The sequence below is a fragment of the Nansenia antarctica genome (genome assembly GCF_963989245.1).
Source record: "Nansenia antarctica genome assembly, chromosome: 6".
NCBI lineage: Eukaryota > Metazoa > Chordata > Actinopteri > Argentiniformes > Microstomatidae > Nansenia > Nansenia antarctica.
The window spans coordinates 48,254,327-48,272,607 of NC_137676.1; the positions used below are offsets into that span (position 1 = coordinate 48,254,327).

The 18,281-nt window shown below is 46.9% G+C and overlaps 1 protein-coding gene across 1 annotated transcript in view; it reads left to right on the plus strand.

The window, feature by feature from the left end:
• Positions 1 to 18,281, plus strand: part of wnk3 (WNK lysine deficient protein kinase 3) — a gene marked incomplete at both ends in the record, with an annotated part of 28,198 nt that overhangs the window by 9,127 nt on the left and 790 nt on the right. The window contains 24 exons of the mRNA XM_080534585.1: positions 490 to 662; positions 1,009 to 1,229; positions 1,634 to 1,791; positions 1,972 to 2,060; positions 2,162 to 2,381; positions 2,616 to 2,934; positions 4,622 to 4,740; positions 6,667 to 7,158; positions 8,143 to 8,958; positions 9,304 to 9,347; positions 9,578 to 9,707; positions 10,291 to 10,407; positions 10,497 to 10,598; positions 10,835 to 10,877; positions 11,036 to 11,188; positions 11,313 to 11,892; positions 12,023 to 12,809; positions 13,058 to 14,131; positions 14,411 to 14,657; positions 16,683 to 16,705; positions 16,857 to 17,200; positions 17,465 to 17,700; positions 17,908 to 18,003; positions 18,089 to 18,270. Coding sequence (XP_080390711.1) covers positions 490 to 662; positions 1,009 to 1,229; positions 1,634 to 1,791; positions 1,972 to 2,060; positions 2,162 to 2,381; positions 2,616 to 2,934; positions 4,622 to 4,740; positions 6,667 to 7,158; positions 8,143 to 8,958; positions 9,304 to 9,347; positions 9,578 to 9,707; positions 10,291 to 10,407; positions 10,497 to 10,598; positions 10,835 to 10,877; positions 11,036 to 11,188; positions 11,313 to 11,892; positions 12,023 to 12,809; positions 13,058 to 14,131; positions 14,411 to 14,657; positions 16,683 to 16,705; positions 16,857 to 17,200; positions 17,465 to 17,700; positions 17,908 to 18,003; positions 18,089 to 18,270 — 6,765 coding nt within the window. The remainder of the gene's footprint in view (positions 1 to 489; positions 663 to 1,008; positions 1,230 to 1,633; positions 1,792 to 1,971; positions 2,061 to 2,161; positions 2,382 to 2,615; positions 2,935 to 4,621; positions 4,741 to 6,666; positions 7,159 to 8,142; positions 8,959 to 9,303; positions 9,348 to 9,577; positions 9,708 to 10,290; positions 10,408 to 10,496; positions 10,599 to 10,834; positions 10,878 to 11,035; positions 11,189 to 11,312; positions 11,893 to 12,022; positions 12,810 to 13,057; positions 14,132 to 14,410; positions 14,658 to 16,682; positions 16,706 to 16,856; positions 17,201 to 17,464; positions 17,701 to 17,907; positions 18,004 to 18,088; positions 18,271 to 18,281) is intronic.

Here is an 18,281-nt window from a genome sequence, read left to right on the forward strand (position 1 = left end):
TGCCTGTGTACCGTATGCATAGCGGAACATCTACAGCTCTCACTCTTGCGACTTCCCTACTGGCTGTGTGTCTTCTGTGGCTCTAAATGCGGAGCTGCTACTGCCAGCCCTATCTTTGTACATTGAGTTTTGCCTGCAATGCGCGCGGCATACGGAAAAAATAGGTGAGAGTCTAACTTTAGCTGGTGTGCCGTGGCAGCCATCGTGAGACATGCTTGAGACACGCTCTCTAACCCGCTAACATGTGCGGTGAAACAAAACGCACACACGCTACTGAGGTTGACGCTTGCAGTATAAACCTGCCCTAATGTAGACCTAAATACCCCAAATTGTACATTTTATTTTCCTGTACAATATTAGTAGTACTACACACTGAAGACTTCTGCACTCATTTGGTCTATGCACACAGTCGGTCTAACCTGCGGTGTGTGTGTGTGTGTGTGTGTGTGTGTGTGTGTGTGTGTGTGTGTGTGTGTGTGTGTGTCTCAGGACCGCAAGCTGACCAAGGCAGAGCAGCAGCGCTTCAAGGAGGAGGCAGAGATGCTGAAGGGACTTCAGCACCCCAACATTGTGCGCTTCTACGACTCCTGGGAGTCGGTACTCCGCGGCAAGAAGTGCATCGTCCTGGTTACCGAGCTCATGACCTCTGGGACACTCAAAACGTCAGTGCACCCCTCCACCCCCTCTCTATGCCAGCATACATCCCACGGCAGCAATTTTGCATTATGCAACATTATGCAACATGCACCTTATTCAGGATTACGCCCTGTTTTGCCTGCAATGGAATAGCACTGACAATTCAGAATAGAGTACCCTCCTCTCTCTCCCCTTGCTTAGTGCAAACTACTTCTAACTGAAACTATGAATCTTATCAATGATTTTCACACTTTTATCCATTAAATGTCTAAATTACATGACCTTGGACTGTTGAAATGGTTGAAAGGGCGGTCCATATTTAATTTGAACTGTTATTGTTGTTTACAAACATGGCCTCCCCTCTAATTACAGTTACCTGAAGCGCTTTAAGGTGATGAAGCCCAAGGTCCTGAGGAGCTGGTGCAGGCAGATCCTGAAGGGGCTACAGTTCCTGCACACGCGGACCCCGCCTATAGTGCACCGCGACCTCAAGTGTGACAACATCTTCATCACAGGGCCCACGGGGTCGGTGAAGATTGGTGACCTGGGCTTGGCCACCCTCATGAGGACCTCTTTTGCCAAGAGTGTCATAGGTAATGGATGTGAAATGGCACTGGGAATCTGGATGGTCTCTCAACTGCATTTCCCTATGGAGCTGTTATCTGCACAACTCTCAGAAGCCAGAGGCAATGCCCATGAGTATAGAGTTATTCAGATAAACGTCAATCAAAAATCTATAATGGCAGCACTAACTGTAAAACCATAGATTAGCTGGTGGCTGTTAATTGTTTTTTTGTTAAGTGGCATTTTAGGGTTTGACCTCAGAGCAAGCATATTTACTGTTAAGAACTATCATCCCGACAACAAACTAAACCTTCCAAGATAGAAAATGATTTACTACAGTAAACACATGTTGTAGTATAGATACTTATTGTGAGACAGTAGGTGTCGTTGGCACCATTGTCCTGACATTGACTGAGATGTGACGGTCTTGTAGGCACTCCTGAGTTCATGGCTCCAGAGATGTATGAGGAGCACTATGACGAGTCTGTGGACGTCTATGCCTTTGGGATGTGCATGCTGGAGATGGCTACTTCGGAGTACCCCTATTCAGAGTGCCAGAATGCAGCGCAGATCTACCGCAAAGTCACCAGCGTAAGTCTGAGACTATAGATAGCTACTTTGGCCTTTAGCCTGGCTGTGCTTTCGTGAATTGGGTGCGAAAACTGCAATGTCAGGTTTCTTTCATGACCTCTTTCTGATTACTACTCCATTGTAGGAGTCCTCTCAATAACAAATATTGTACACTCTGCCCCCCGCTCCCTCTCTTTGCAGGGTATAAAACCAGCAAGCTTTGATAAAGTCAACGACCCAGAGATTAAAGAGATAATTGAGGGCTGCATTCGTCAGAACAAGAGCCAGAGGTAAGCCTTTTTTTTCCTCTTATAACATGATGTGTTGCATTGCCTCTCATAAACAGAGCACACAAACGTTATCTGTTTCTGCTTTTTTTCTATCTCCGCAGGCTCTCCGTCCGGGACCTCTTGACACACGCGTTCTTTGGGGAGGACACAGGGGTGCGGGTGGAGCTGGCAGAGGAGGACACGGGGTGCCAGGACTGCCTGGCTCTGAGGATCTGGGTGGAGGAGCCCAAGAAGCTGAAAGGCAAGCACAAGGACAATGAGGCCATCGAGTTCAGCTACGACCTGGAGAACGACAGTGCAGAGGAGGTGGCTCTGGAGATGGTGAGAGACTTACAGAGAGAGAGAGAGCAGGGCAGGTCTGAGCAGGAATAGGTAGGAGGGCCTCTCTAGGGTTTAGGTGGAGGGAAGACTGTTGGTCAAAACAGCTTTGATGTATGGTGAGAACCTCATTCTATTAATCATGCTCTTCTGGCTGGTAGCTCTGACTTATATTTCCACTCCGTACCTCTGATGCATTAACTTATCCCCCCCCCCCTCTCTCTCTCTCCACCACAGGTGAAGTCAGGCTTCTTCCACGAGAGCGATGCCAAGGTGGTGGGCAAGTCCATCCGTGACCGCGTCACCCTCATCAAAAAGTCTCGTGAGAGGCGCCAGCAGCAGCTTCTGCAACAGCAGCAGCAGGGCTTTGGAGAGAGGAGGGACTCCACCGCCTACGCCTGCTCCCACCCGTCCTGCTCCTCCTTACTGGGGGCCATGGCAGCTGGGATGACAGGTGGGGGAGGAGGGGGGCAGGGGGAGACTGAGGAGCTGCCAGAGGTGGACCAGCATGTCAGGCAGCAGCAGATTCAGAGTGGGAATCCCCCAGGCCTGCCAGGTACAGTACTACATCAGCAGAGCCTTTGGACCTTTAGAGATTACCATAGATCTATGACTGTACAGGTCATGACTGAGGTAGATAACTCAATCTAACATGGAGCAAAATTGGACTAACATGACCATTGACCAGACCAGTACGGGACGGTACGGCACGCATTTGTATCCTACCCGTACCGTACTTTCAGAAACGCTTCTCCATTATACACAACAGACCTGGAGCGAGCCGGGACAGTAGGAGGAGTTAAGTGTCATAAGAGCACTTCACTTTAATAAGTGCCGCTATACAGCTCAACGGGGGGAAATGCGATAAGAATTATGAATGAATGAATGAATGAATGAATGAATGGTCTTTATTGTCATTGCTATAGTACAGGTACCAAACAACGACATTTGGGAGGGGTGGCTCCCCTTGTGCTAGGAAAAAAAAAAAAAAAGAAGGGAAAGGAGCTGGTTTACATAAATAAAGGCTATGTACACTATCCACTATACTATACTGTACAGATAAGACGACTAGGGTTGTCATATTGCACATAGTGTTATTGCACATTCATTTAAAGTGTCGCAGTTTGCAGGCTTGAAATGTACACATTTGTGCCTCAGCACTACACCTGATTTTTTCAATTATGGCAAAATGCAGCACTATCATGCACAGATCAGCCTTAAAACATGTAACGTTAGATATATAACGTTAACGTTAGGGAGCGATGTATTTCTACGGAAAGGCTGTGCTTGACGCTTCCATTGGACTGACACCGGGGCGCTCATACAATCTCCGCGTTTGTTGCAGAGGAACAGGGTGACTTGTACCCTGTGACAAACGCGCAGATACGAGTGCTCCGGTGTCTTGCTGGTAGTCTTTATTTATACAGCATATGGATGTTACGTGCCGCTTTCATAATTTTATTTAGCCTATATAGCACAAGTCATGCATTGAATGTAACCTCAAGTGCAGCTGAACAGTATTAAGTAAACCACAATGTGTGGGTGTCCGCGTCATCATTATCGAAAAAACGCACCCAATCGCCGACCACACGACTCCAAAAACGATATGGCAAAACTAAATTTTGAAATAGCAGTAATACCACATTCATTGATAAAATGACATAAGGGATGGAAAGGGGGGATGGCAGTTTTAGAAGGGGTATGATGAAGCGTGCTGGACGGTGGAACGGTCTAGCATAGGCACAGCATTTTTTTGTTATGCTTGTTGTAAAAAAAAGTTATATGATGCATTGAAATGACATTAAACTAAGATAATAAGATGGTTCTCATAATTTTTCAAATCTTTATTATTAACATTTTCCGAGAGCGAAATCTGTTGTGGTATTTAAAAATGGCGGTTAGCGGTGAACTCTATGAACATGGGATGACGATGTTGTGACGATTTCCATTGACCAATCAACGGTCTTTAGTGTCACACGTCACACACAGCCTGGCACGGATAGTACCTTTCGCTCCTAGTCAGGAAGGGTAGCTAAAACCAGCATGGGTACTTCGGCCCGGTACGGCTCGGTTGGCAGTGGAGAAAGCAAAACAAACCGGGCTCACGTAAGGTACGGTACGGTAGTGGAAAAGCGCCATTAGTTGGTTTGACGGCAATCCTAGAATTGAATTTACTTTCATTATACTGAAACAATTTGTAAAGTATATGTCTTGTTCTATGCATCTCATTGTCTTTGATTCAGAAGGTGAGAGCATCGGCTCAGTCAGCTGTGAGTCGTTTGCGAGTGGACAGAGCCAGGCATATCCTCAGCAAGGGGAGTCATATATCCACTCTCAACCCAGCCTCCCTACAGCTGTTCCTGTGAGTCTGTGTTTATAAATGAACTATCATACCTTGTCTTCACTCAACAACCCTGCTCATGTTAATTTACATTTCTATTATTATCTATTTTTAGGCAATGCAGAACACTGGGGTTGTGGCTCACCCACAAATGCTCCCAGTAGGTCAGAGCGGAGGGGCTACAAATGTGCCTGTTTGTCAGAGTGGTGGAAGATCCAGCATGTCCATTGGTCAAAGTGGTGGTCAGAATTTCATTCAGCCGGTTCCTATAGCAACACAGGTCTCACCAGGTGTACCACAACATTATTCTCAGGTAAGTGGATGTCTGGAAATGGTGTCTATTATATTCTCATTCACTGACTCTCCTGGGCTTAATATAACTAGTTCCCCCACCACAGTTTTAACCATGATACAGACTATTCATCTTTCAAGCTAACTATTGTATCAGTTGCTCTTTAACGATAATGAAAACGTTCATGATTGTATGCTTATGCTACATGTTCTAAACATTTGTTTGCAATCCTTTGATGATTAATGCCCCTTTGCCACTTACTCTTACCTTCTCTCTCCACCACTACCTCTTTCCCACCTCTTATCATGCTCCATTTGCCCATGATGATCATCTTCAAATCATGCCTGCACCTCAAATCATCTCAGTCATACCATTCAGATGGATCACAAACTGTCCCTCCACATGGTTCAAATGCCCCCTCACAGTCATATGTACCTCCAGTCTCCCCCCAAGCACCCATCAATATCCTTAGTACTCCAATCGCAGCGGGAGATCCCACTGGACTAGTTGGGGGCATGGTCCCCCTCCCTCAGCAGACCCAGCCTGTCACTCCCATGCAGCCATCTGACATTGTACCCCAGTCTTTAGCCCAGCTAGCACAGCCTGCCTTGATCCCTCAGCAAACCATTGTTCAACAACAACAGCAGCAGATACTGATGGAGCCACAGGCAACTCTACCACAGCAACAGCAAATGGAGGCCCAGGCTAATCTGCTCCAGCATCAACAAGCAATTGTTAATCAACAGCCTCAGGCGGTTATGTTACAGCAACAGATAGAACAGCCCCATTCAGCTACGGCAATCCAACAGCAACAAACTGAGCCACAGCAGCAAGTATATGTACAGCAAATGGTGGTTCAACAGCAGCATGTGCAACAACATCCTCAGCAGGCCTTATTTCAACAGCAACAATCCATGGAGCAACAGCAACAACAAGCTTTATCATTGCAGCCAGTGGAGCAACCTCAAGCATATGTACCGCAATCGCAAATTGATCTACATGACCAGAGCTTGATACAACAACAGCAGCAACAACTGCAGCAGCAGCAACAACAAACATTGTTACTACAGCAACAACAACAGCAACAACAACAGCAACAACATCCACAACTACAACAACAACAACAACAACTGGAGGAGCAGCAAGCTCTCCGACAACAGCAACAAGCTCTTTTACAGCAGCAACAACTGGACCAACAGCAACAGAGCCAATTACAACAGCAAATTGAACAACAACAGCAACAGCAAGCAATACTGGAACAACAGACCCAGTTGCAACAACAAACAGAACAACAACAACAGCAAGCATATATACAACAACAGCTCGAGCAACAACAGCAGCAAGCTTTACTACAGCAACAACAACAGGCCCTACTACAACAACAACAAATAGAAGAACAGCAAGCTCTATTTCAACAACAACTATTGGAGCAACAAAAGCAAAATGCTATTTTACACCAACAACAACAGGAGCAACAACAACAGCAAGCTTACATACAACAACAACAACAGGCACAACTACAACAACTACAACTGGAGGAGCAGCAAGCTCTCCGACAACATCAGATATTTGAGCAACAAGCTCTTTTACAGCAGCAACAACAACTGGAGCAACAGCAACAGAGCCAATTACAACAACAAATTGAACAACAACAGCAACAACAAGCAATGCTAGAACAACAGACCCAGTCACAACAATTAGAACAACAACAACAGCAAGCTGTAGTACAACAACACATGGAGCAACAGCAAGCAATTGTACAGCAACAACAACTACAGCATCAACAACAGCAGCAGCAAGCTCTTTTACAGCAAAAACAAATGGAACAACAACAACAGATCCAACTCCAACAACAAATGGAACAGCAGCAACAACAAGCTATCTTACAACATATGGAGCAACAAAGGCAACAGCAAGCTCTGTTAGTACAACAACAGCAACAACAACAAGCAGAGCAACTGCACCTTGAAGCTTTGTTACAGCAGCAGCACCAGATTCAACAGCAAGAGAGTTTGCAACAGCAGCAGCAACCCACCATTATTCAATTACAGCAAAGTGAGAAACCAGAGACTGCAATCATTCAGCAACAGTGTGAGCAGCAGACTCTAATTCAACAGCAACAAATTGATCTGCAGCAGTCATGTATGGTACAGCAACAGAATATTGCTTCATTTCAACCACACACAAGTGTAACACAGCAGCAACTAAAAGAACAGCAACAGGCAGCGCTAATCCAGCAACAGCAAGCATACATTGACCAGCAGCACCACCTGAGCTCTGTGGTTGAGCCACAGCTCCCCATAGTAGCTCTAGCTGCCCCAGAAATGATTCAGGTCCAAGCTCAAATGGCCACCCAGGGTCAGAGTCCAATAGCCATTCAGCCACAGATTCAGTCACAGGTTCACATCAAGGCACCAGCCCTAATCCAAGCCCAAGTTCTTACCCAGAGTCAGAGTGAATCTCACCCCCAGAGCCAAGGTCATGTCCCAGTGCTACTTCAGGCTCAGCCTCCGCACACACTCCCAGAGACTGTGATTGAGACTCAAATGCCTGCTCAAGTGGTGGCCCCAATCCAGGGGCAAATTCAACCCATTCAGTCCCAAGTTCCAATACAGGCCCCTCCTATACCGGTTCAGATACCAGTGCAGTCAGTTATTCAGACTCAGCCTCTGCACCCAACACTTAATCAGGTACAGCCACCAGGCCAGATCCCAGCTCTCGAGACACAAATGATGCCTCTGCCGAGCCAAGCTCATGTTCAACCTCCAGTCACTGCCTCAATCCATAGTCACACCCAACATGAGGCCCCAATGCAGCAGAGTGCTCTGATACAAGGATTGGTCCAACCTCAGCTCCAGGCCCAAGCACCAGCTGGCCTTTTACAAGCACAGTATGCTCCAGTAGCCCCTCAGCCCACCCACCAAACCATGCAGTCACTCCATCAGAAACAGGACATCACACAAGTTACACAGCAACAGCAGCAACAACAACAGCAGCAGCAACAGCAGCAGCAGCCAGTCCTGCAGTATCAACAAATGCTGATGTCTTCTGGATCAATGGGAGCTGTTGGAACTGTCATGGCTGCCTCTGCCACTGTCATGGACCCCACTACAATGGTCTCTGCACCACAGCTTATACAACAGACTGGACAGGCGTATATTCATGGCCTGGCCCAGCTACAGCCTGTCATGCAGGCTCAGCAGCCCACAGGAAGTGCAGCTGCACAGTCAATAATCCAGTCCATCCCTCCTCAGCCCATTGAGCAATACCATCAACAGCTGCAGCAGCTTCCACAAGTACAGCAGCAGCAGCTTCAACAGGCTCAGACAGCCCCTGCTCCCGTCCAGCAGGCCCTTCCCCCTCAGCAGGCCCCCATTCTTCTCGATCAGAGTCAAATGCCCCCCCAGCCTCAAATGCCCCCACATCTGGTGCCCCAGCCCTCTAATGTGTCTCAGACCCAGGCCAGAGTCCTCCCCCTCTACAGTCAGGTAGTAGCAGGCCCTCCTCCATCCCATCAGCACCAGGCCCAGCAGCAGACCCTAGCTGCTCACACACACACACAGACAAGCACCCAGGCTCAGGCGCACCCCCAGACACAGACCCACGCCCAGCTACTGGCACACTCTCACACACAGACACACACTGAGACTGCAGGAACTGTCGAACAACTTCCTCTAACCCATGCAGCCCTCCCTCCTCCACAAATGCCCCTCAGCCCCTCTCATACTTCCTCGCACCCCATGTCTCTGCTATCCCTCCATCCTGCTGGCCCTGTCCCAGAGCAGTCCATCCCAACTGAGGGGCAGTTCACTCTGCCAGGACTGGCTGATGTGGCCCCCATCTGTTCCCCTCCTGTTGCAATGCTCCAACCGCTTGACTCTAACGCCCCCTTGCTGCCCCCAACCTCGCTACAAGACTGTGACCCTATCCTGCTGGGTATTGCTCAGGTACAGAAGCATACACCTGCATACACTAATCAGATCAGCTTGTTATAATTATAAGCATAGGTATTGAAAGCAATTCAAGGATACATACGCTTTCTTCTATGAAATGGTAATGGCAATTATGTTTGAGACACTTCTTTTTCCACTGAATTGCACTTGCAAGTTATTTCTAATTAACTAACCAGAGCTATGGCCAAAAATAGTTGTCTTTTAACTATCATCATTTCCATTGATTTTATGTGTTATATACAGTATCTTTATTTTTGTTTAACATACATTTAATACATTTAAATTTAATTTCAACTAATTGGTATTTCTTTTTTTCTCTCCATATGTGTGTCTCTACAGGAGAATCCAAACCAGTCCAGCATAGAGAGACACTACTCATCTGGGTATGTCTCCCATTACTACAGTTTGTTTAGATCTGAACTGTCAAACCCTTTTTTGACAGTTGCATTATTGGCACTCTTCACAATAGTAACTCTAGCAACAATAGATTTACATAATAATTAGTAAATGCATGATAAATGGATTTCAGCTGTTGATTAATAGATCATGGAGATAATAGTGTTTTGATCTGTCTTTTCATTATGAACATGGACATTGCCTGCATGTCCCACAGTTCTGTCCCAGCCAATGGAGATGAATCTCTTCAGCTGGTCAATGGGAAATTGGAGAGAGTGAAGTCTCAGAGGAGACCCTCCTATCAGAGACCAGAAAAAGGGCCACACTTCCAACTGAGCATGCTCCAGGTATGCCAAACCTGAGTCTCAATATGTGACACAGTATGGTGAAAAGGGCCGCATGTCGGCAAAAAGCTTTTTTTATTATGTGTTTTCCGTTTTTCTTTGCATATTACCAAAGTTGAAGTTTTGAAGAACCCTCTTGATATAACAAACAACAGTTTTAGGATCATTAAATACTTATAATATGTGAATTGGATTCACTGTCTCGTCTGCCTTAGGCTACTGGGTAAGTGATACATGGCTTGTAAACAAACTTACGTTGTAGGACGTGTTCAAAAGCAAGGATTATGTGATCTAATTATGTGAAGTTATGTGTTTTTAGCATGTTGATGCTCTATCAACGTGTTGTGATGTGCTAAACATGCAGTTAGATGTTCATAGTGATGTTGCTTTTTAGCCGCTAGCGATTAGCAGCTGTTTTGCGTGTGTTTTGATTCAGAGCAATATTCTCCTTAGTTTGAGGTGTACCAACATTCAAATAAACATATTTTCTTCAACTTTTTAACCAGACCATGTCACGTATAATTGTTAATTAATTAATTGCTTAAACATGCTTAAACAAACATATATGTCTTCCTGAATTCCATAGGTGTCCGGCAGTGGGGACAATATGGTGGAGTGCCAGCTTGAGACTCACAGTAACAAGATGGTGACCTTTAAATTTGACACTGAGGGGGATTCACCTGAAGATATTGCAGATTACATGGTGATTAACACAGTACTTTAATCTGCCTTTGGATTTGTATGTATTCTGTATTCTGTGTAAATCGTGCTGTTACTGTATGCTTTGTGTAGGTGGAGGAGGACTTTGTCCTTGAGTCAGAGAAAGAGAAATTTGCGGAGGAGCTGAGGGCCATTGTCAAGAAAGCACTTGAAGTTCTCCACACACACTCACAGGTCTGTTTTTGTCCAGATAACCGTAGTTATGTTTTTGTCCTCTCTACTCATTCTTTACATTCACGTTAAAGCAGTACAGGGTTTCCTGCTCATAGTGTAATAGTGCCTTGAAAATAGGTTATTTTCTCCTTCCAATATGCAATATGGAGAATATGCCCCATTGTGTAGCAAATGTGTGATTTATTCATAATTCTGCTATTATTTCAACATTGTATGTATTATTATTTCTCTGTCAGACTGGATCTATTGAACAGTTGCAAGTGAGCACCCCCGGTACAAGTGAGTTTTTCCACCCACAACCCCTCTCTGATATACTAGGTTTGAATTAATAAAAATAATATATATTTATAATTAATTCTCCAGTTAGAGTAACATGATGTGTTGTTCTTCTTGGCTATCTCTCTCTCTCTCTGTCTTTCTTCCTCTCTGTCCTCCAGTGGATTCTGCCCCCCAGGCCTCCCCAGTGGGTCGTTGGCGTTTCTTCATCAACCAGACCATTCGCCACAGAGACTCTCAATCCAACCAGGGAGCCTCGACTCCTCCCCCTACTGGAGAGACACGTGTACCCCAGTCCACAGAAGCAGAAAGGGGTAAGATCTTTCCCAAAGGGCCTCTGTATGTATTGGCAACCATGGCTCAATAACAACCTGTGTTTTGTGTGGGTTGTATAACAGAAACTAACCCTCTGTCCCTCTTTTCTGGTCGGCGTAGAAGGGGATGGATCCCAAAGGTCCGAGTCCTTCGCTGGAATAGCCTCTCCTCCCTGTCCCACCCTGTCTGCCTCCTCTCCCCCTGTCTCCACTGTTTCCGCCCCTGCCTCCATGTCTAACCCAGCCACTGCTGCCCCTGCTCCTGACACGACTGTCTCTGACAGCGTTTCTGCCCCAGCCTCTACTCTCACTAGTGCAGTTGTTGCCTCTGTCCCCGCTGGCCTCCAACTGCCAGTCCTCACCTCAGCATCTATTGACCAAACCTCCAGTGCCACAACATCCATCACCACCCATGTACCCACTTTCACCAACCTCCCCACCCTTGCGGCTGCTCCCGCCTCCGTTGCTCCCATCCTCCCTGCCTGTCTCACTGAAGCTCTCCCATCCCCAGCCACCAGTGGTGGCCACATCGTGGGCTCAAGTCCAAGTGATGTAGTGTTGGCACTATCTGCCCTGGGTCAGTGTGTATCTGGAGGGGACCACTCGTCCAGTTCTATTCACTCTCCAACTGCTGCTGCCGTCACCTCTCTCCCTGTTAGCCTGGCTGGGCTGGAGCAGCAACAGACACTGGCTCAGATGCCAAGGTCAGCCCCGCTTCAGACACAGCTAAATCAACAGATATTACCCCCGCCACAACAAATACAGACAGTCCAGCAACTTCAACAACAACAACAACAACAACAGCTTCTTGAACAACAACAACACCTCCAACAGCAAGACATACTACAACAGACACAGCAGCAAGTGTACCAAGAGCAGATTCAGCTACAGCAGCAGCAACAAGCTGCACTGCAACAATCTTTCCAACAGCTGCAAATGCTACAGCAGCAACCACCCCAACTCCAACATCCACCCCAACTCCAACACCCACCCCAACTCCAACACCCACCCCAACTCCAACACCCACCCCAACTCCAACACCCACCCCAACAAAAACAACCACCCCAACTCCAACACCCACCCCAAATCCAACAACCACCTCAACTCCAACAACCACCTCAACTCCAACACCCACCCCAACTCCAACACCCACCCCAACAAAAACAACCACCCCAACTCCAACACCCACCCCAAATCCAACAACCACCTCAACTCCAACAACCACCTCAACTCCAACAACCACCCCAACTCCAACACCCACCCCAACTCCAACACCCACCCCAACTCCAACACCCACCCCAACTCCAACAACCACCCCAACTCCAACACCCACCCCAACTCCAACAAGCACCCCAACTCCAACACCCACCCCAACTCCAACACCCACCCCAACTCCAACAACCACCCCAACTCCAACACCCACCCCAACTCCAACAGCCACCTCAACTCCAGCAAGCACCCCAACTCCAACAAGCACCACAACTCCAACAAGCACCCCAACTCCAACAAGCACCCCAACTCCAACAACCACCCCAACTCCAACAACAACTCCAACAACAACAACAACAACAACAACAACAACAAACACAACAATCTGAGACACATTTGCAACCCCTGCCCAGTCAATCAGAACAGTTACAACAGCCTATGTCACTGCAAACACAGACAGAGATGTTACCACTGGAACTTCAACAGACCCAACAACTCCCTGTTCAAAAGCAAAACCCGCAATACAACCCACAGTTACAAATGCAACAGCCGCAGTTACATCAGTTACCACAGCAACCAGTAATGCCACGACAACAAGCCCCAATTGAACTGCAGCAACAGCAACAGTTAGGTCTACAACAAACACTACACTGTCAACAGCAGCAACAGCAAATTCTACAACAACAACAACAACAACAACAACAACAACAGCAGCAGCAGTTGTTTATGGCTGCTCCAGCCATTCAGGCAGATCAGTTACAGCAGCAACAACCCCAGCTGCTAACCCAGTCAGTAAATCAACAGTATATCCAACAGTCAGCACAGCCACTGAATATTGCACTTGTGCATCAACAGCAGGCTCAACAACATACACATCAGCTCCCTCTAGAGCAGACACAGCAACTTGTACAACCACAACAATTGCTACAACAAGTACAACAACAACAACAACTACAACAACAACAACAGGAGCTTAATACCATGGAGATGCACCCTCAGCAGGTGCCGCAGCAGCACCAGACGCCATTACCAAAACGGCCCTCGTTCCAACAGTCAGAGTCTGAGCTGTCTACTGGGGAGGCGAGTTTCACAGAAGATACAGGCAGCCATTCTGCCCCTCTGCACCCCTCCTCGGACTCCTCTCTGCCCCCTCTCACTCTGAGCACCTCAGATGCGCCCTTACCCCCCCTCTCCCTCACACTTACCCCCTCCCCCGCTCAGCCCTCCTCTGTGGCAGAGTCGGACAGTGAGGGCCCCCCCAAAATCGAGTTTGTAGACAACCGCATTAAGACCCTGGATGAAAAGCTAAGGAACCTGTTGTATCAGGAGTACAGTAGTGGGGCAGTGCTGGCCGGGGGAGCTGCTGTGGCTTCTACTGTGGCCCCCACTTCAGTATCAGCAGCCTCAACATCGGCAGGAGGGGAAGAATCATCAGAGCCTCGTTCGCTCCATCCCTTCTCCTTCCCTCCACCCGCCTCCTCCTCTGACACATCTCCTCATTCCTCCTCCTCCACCACCTCCTCCACCACCTCCCGCTCCTCCTCCACCTCTCCTGACCTAGAGAGGGGGAGAGGAGGTGGAGGACGAGAGGAGGCTTGCCCAACGGAGCTTGGCCCTGTGGAGCAGCAGCCTGCCCCGTCTCTCTCCTCCGCCTCCCCCCCTTCCTCCCTCCTGGCTGCTTCACACAGAGACACTGCTGGGCCCCCACCTCTGCCTGGAGAACCTACCATTCTTGTAAGTGAGGTCTACAAATATGGATGTATAGAAGACTGTGTGTGTTTTTTATTTATGTTTCCTATCATGTTAAAATGTTCAATAATTAGATACTACAGTACAATGTATACAATGTTGTATAATGATGTATAACAGGATAAATGCCTTTCTTACTGCTGTAATTGTATTTATGATATTTAAGTCTCTCTTTTTCTCTCTGAGTGTCTCTGCCCCTCACAGCCAGTCTTACCTGTTGCTGTGCCATATCCCTTTCCCCCCCGTACCCATCCTTATCTCCAGGCTGCCCCCTCACACTCTGACACCAGTACCCCAGGAGATGTTACGTGGCCCCCCAATCAGCATCCCATCCCCTTGCGGCCTGGACAGCAGCAGCACAATGCAGGAGGTGGATATTTTGGCCTAAACCTGACATGTCCTAGTATCAGAAATCCTGTTAGCAAGAAATCCTGGACTCGCAAATTCAAAAGCTGGGCATGCAAACTGCGCCACTCCGCCAGCTTGTTCAAGAAGCCCAGAGTCCAGCAAGGTAGCGTCTTCTTAGAGAGAGAGCGGGGGAGAGAGAGAGAGAGAGAATGGGGTGTTGGTGGAGATTAATCTCAATAATGTCTAGATATGTGTTAGTATAACATAGACTTGTATCTTGCTCAACTACCAGGAACGTTTTAACTGTTATGGCTAAAGGAATGGTTTAATCCTAAGTAACATATTTTTGGTATTTCTATTGTAACGTGATCGTCTCTGTTGTATAGTGTTGGTGTTGATATCAGTACATGATACATCACTTTTTTTTGGATTGTTTGTTTTGCTGAATGGCTTTACTAAATTTATTTTGGCAACCTTTTTTGCATGGGTTTGTCACCCAGGGGCAAGGACAGTGGAGCATATGGAAGGGGGGGAGCAGGGCAGAGAAGTGTAGGAAGAGAATGGCATCATGAGCCTGATGCCACTGGTGCAGATGATCTCACAATCTGGAGATCTGGAGAAATACCCGCTGCACCCAGGATATGACCTCATATCAACCAGAATCCTCTGCTCTTAGATCCATGGCCCACACCAACCCCTGCATACCTGAGTAGCTCAGAGCACTGCATTTACCACAAAACCACCTGAGGGTTCACTATCACTCATACTACACTGTCATGGTTACCCATGAGAATGAGTGGTTAGACTGGTAAAGAGGCCATGTTATGTTGTCATGACAGCAGATTCAGTGCAGTAGATCAAAATATTACATTTACTGCACCTCACATTTTGATTATACCAGTGAATGGACCAATAGCATTGTATTCAGATGCAGCACATTACAGGAAACTTACACCTTACACATTTTTAAACATGCCATTTTCTTTTAGTATGTTCTGTATGTGATATCCTAGATTATGATGATGGTCATCATTTACAGAATGTTGTGCACATTGAACAGGGTTTTAGAGGTTACTCTCTAGGGTTTTAAAGGTTCCTGTTATTATATTTATTTTTTATACTTTTTTTTACATTACCTTTTTCTTTTTTAACCTAGCTTTTGTAAGGCTATGCTTTTTCATGTTCTTTTAGCACACTGGTATTTTTGCATGTATCTGTGTTTAACTGTAGTGTAGTTATGTGTATTTATTAACATATGCATGAACATAGAGTATGTGCACTCCATGTACCTTATGTTCTACATATGTGTGTATATATGGTGATGTATCATTAAGTATCTAAGTGTTAGTGTGTTAACTAACATCAGCAGCACACATCAAGCTGCACATTTTCATGTTGATATGAAATGATGCAGTATATCCATATACACACTTTATGTTTAGAAAAATATCATACACCATGAACAATATCACTGTCAATCAGAGAGCAGATTCACAGGAGATGTTGGTATCTGGTGTCTGATATGTGACTGGGAGAGTGAGACTGTGAGTGTGAAAGAGTGGATGTGTGGGTGGGTTGGGGCATACTGATGTACACATTCACCTGACATTATCCCATAAAATGTATTCCTATTCCATGTCTGTATTTGTCTTACAACATCTATCTACTTATCTACCAACCCTACCCACACCCCATAACATTTGAGCTTATTTTAGAATGTTTACCATAAATCACTGTAAGAAATCACTGTCACTCACTGTAAGAAATCACTGTAAGAAATCACTGTCACTCACTGTAAGAAATCAATGTCACTCACTGTAAGAAATGTAGGAACATTGTAAAAGCACCGGTATGTTCAGAATCATTGTAATATTCCCACATCCCCATAGTCTCGCATGGAAGCTTATAAGTCACAGATTGCTGATGATGTGATGTCATGTGATAGAATGATTTTTAACTCTTGTGTTTTTGTGTCTGTGTTGTCTGTGTGCCGTGTGTTCACGTCTGTCCACGTCCGCCTGTCCGTGTGTCCCTCGTGTTTGTCCATATGTGCCTTTTTTCTGTTTCTGCATGTTTCTTTGTCTACCTCCTCACTCATGTGAATGTATGTCTTTATCCCCTCCTGTCTGTCCATGTCTCTGGGTCCTTGTATCCCCCCTTTGTTTTTCATTCTCCATCTCTTTATCAGACGGACACTCCAGCAGTCAGGCTGTGAGAGAGGAGAGAGAGGGCTCCTCCCTCATTCCTCGCCATTCACGCAAAGGTCGTTTTGAGGTAGGGGAAGCCCATCACTCCCGGATTAAGCAGAATATGCTGGAGAAGGAACACAAAGTTAATGAATCCCGCTACCTCTTTTCCACAGGTCACCCCAGTATCCCAACCCCCTGAGGCCTCTTCCCCCAAGGCAGTAGCCTCCGGCCAGGGTGGTGGCCACAGGAAAGTGGGCCGCTTCTCTGTGACCCAGGCCGAGGCTGGGAAGGAGAAAAGGCTAACCGACAGCTCCCTGGTGTCCCCCGACCTGGAGAGGGAGAGGAGGAGGGCCAGGGGGAAGGAGGGAGAGAGGGAGGAGGGCAAGAGGACCCCTGCACTGTCTCACCCACCCAGAGGCCACGCCCATGGACATTCACCCCCAGGCAGCAGCGATGATGATGAGAGCGAGTTGGAGGATGAAGACCTGAGGAAAGAGCTGCACAAACTGAGAGAGAAGTGAGACAGGGGAAAGGGGAAATAGGGGACAGGATTTGAGTCTCAGATTGCATCCAAAATGGCTTCTCTCTCATTTTGACTAATCAAATGTTTACTTTCTTCTTCTTATTCACTCCATCCATCCCTGCCTGCCTTCTCAAATGTCTTCACTCTCTCTTCCTCCGCCTCAACTCTTAATCCCTCTCCCATTAATGGTTTCCCAAATACTTTCTTTTCCTACCTTTTTCCACGTCCTCCCCTTTGCATTTCATATCTCTTCCATAGACACATCAAAGAGGTGGTCTCTCTCCAGTCACATCAGAATCACGAGCTACAGGAGCTGTACAGACAACTCCGCTCCCTCAAAGACCACCGGCAGACGCTCCCTCTACCCCTGCCTCGCACCCCTCCCCTCCCATCAGGACCCCCCGCCATCTCCCCCCGCAGGCCCAGACCGGCCAAGGTCAAGCTCCGGCCCCGACCCCATTCCCACATGGACAACAACGGAGTCGCACACCCTGGTAACTATGCTATTTCTCTGTTCCACTTATACACTCTTTCTCTGCTCTATCTGTCTATCTAACACTCTTTTCTGTTCTCCCTCTCTCGCTCTTATTCAGTTACCTAATAAATTCTAAATATGTAATTTTACTATATATGTGTAAGTGTGTGGCGAGGGGATACTATATATACTGTAGGAGATTAGGATTATCTCTTGTTGTTTTTAGGATTACAGCAGTCCAGTAGTTTCTCAGGTGGAGAACAGAGCAGACTCCCCCCGTACTGCAGCCCAGAACACCCTATGTTACTGACTACCAAAAGGGGTAAGAGTTAGTATTTTCACAAATAACGCTCCTATACTTTGAATAGCAGTGTTTGCCTAACTAGCTGTCCTTCATATCATCTCAGACCATAGTCCTCCACCCCAGGGGATGGGTGCCAGGAAGAGCACATTCACTGATGAGTTGCACAAACTGGTGGATGATTGGACGAAGGAGACAGTGGGTCCTGCCCCTCCCAAGCCCTCGCTTAATCAAATCAAGCAGATCCAGCAGGTGCAGGAGTTAGGAGGCTGGAGCCAGCCCACTGAGGTAAAGTGCAT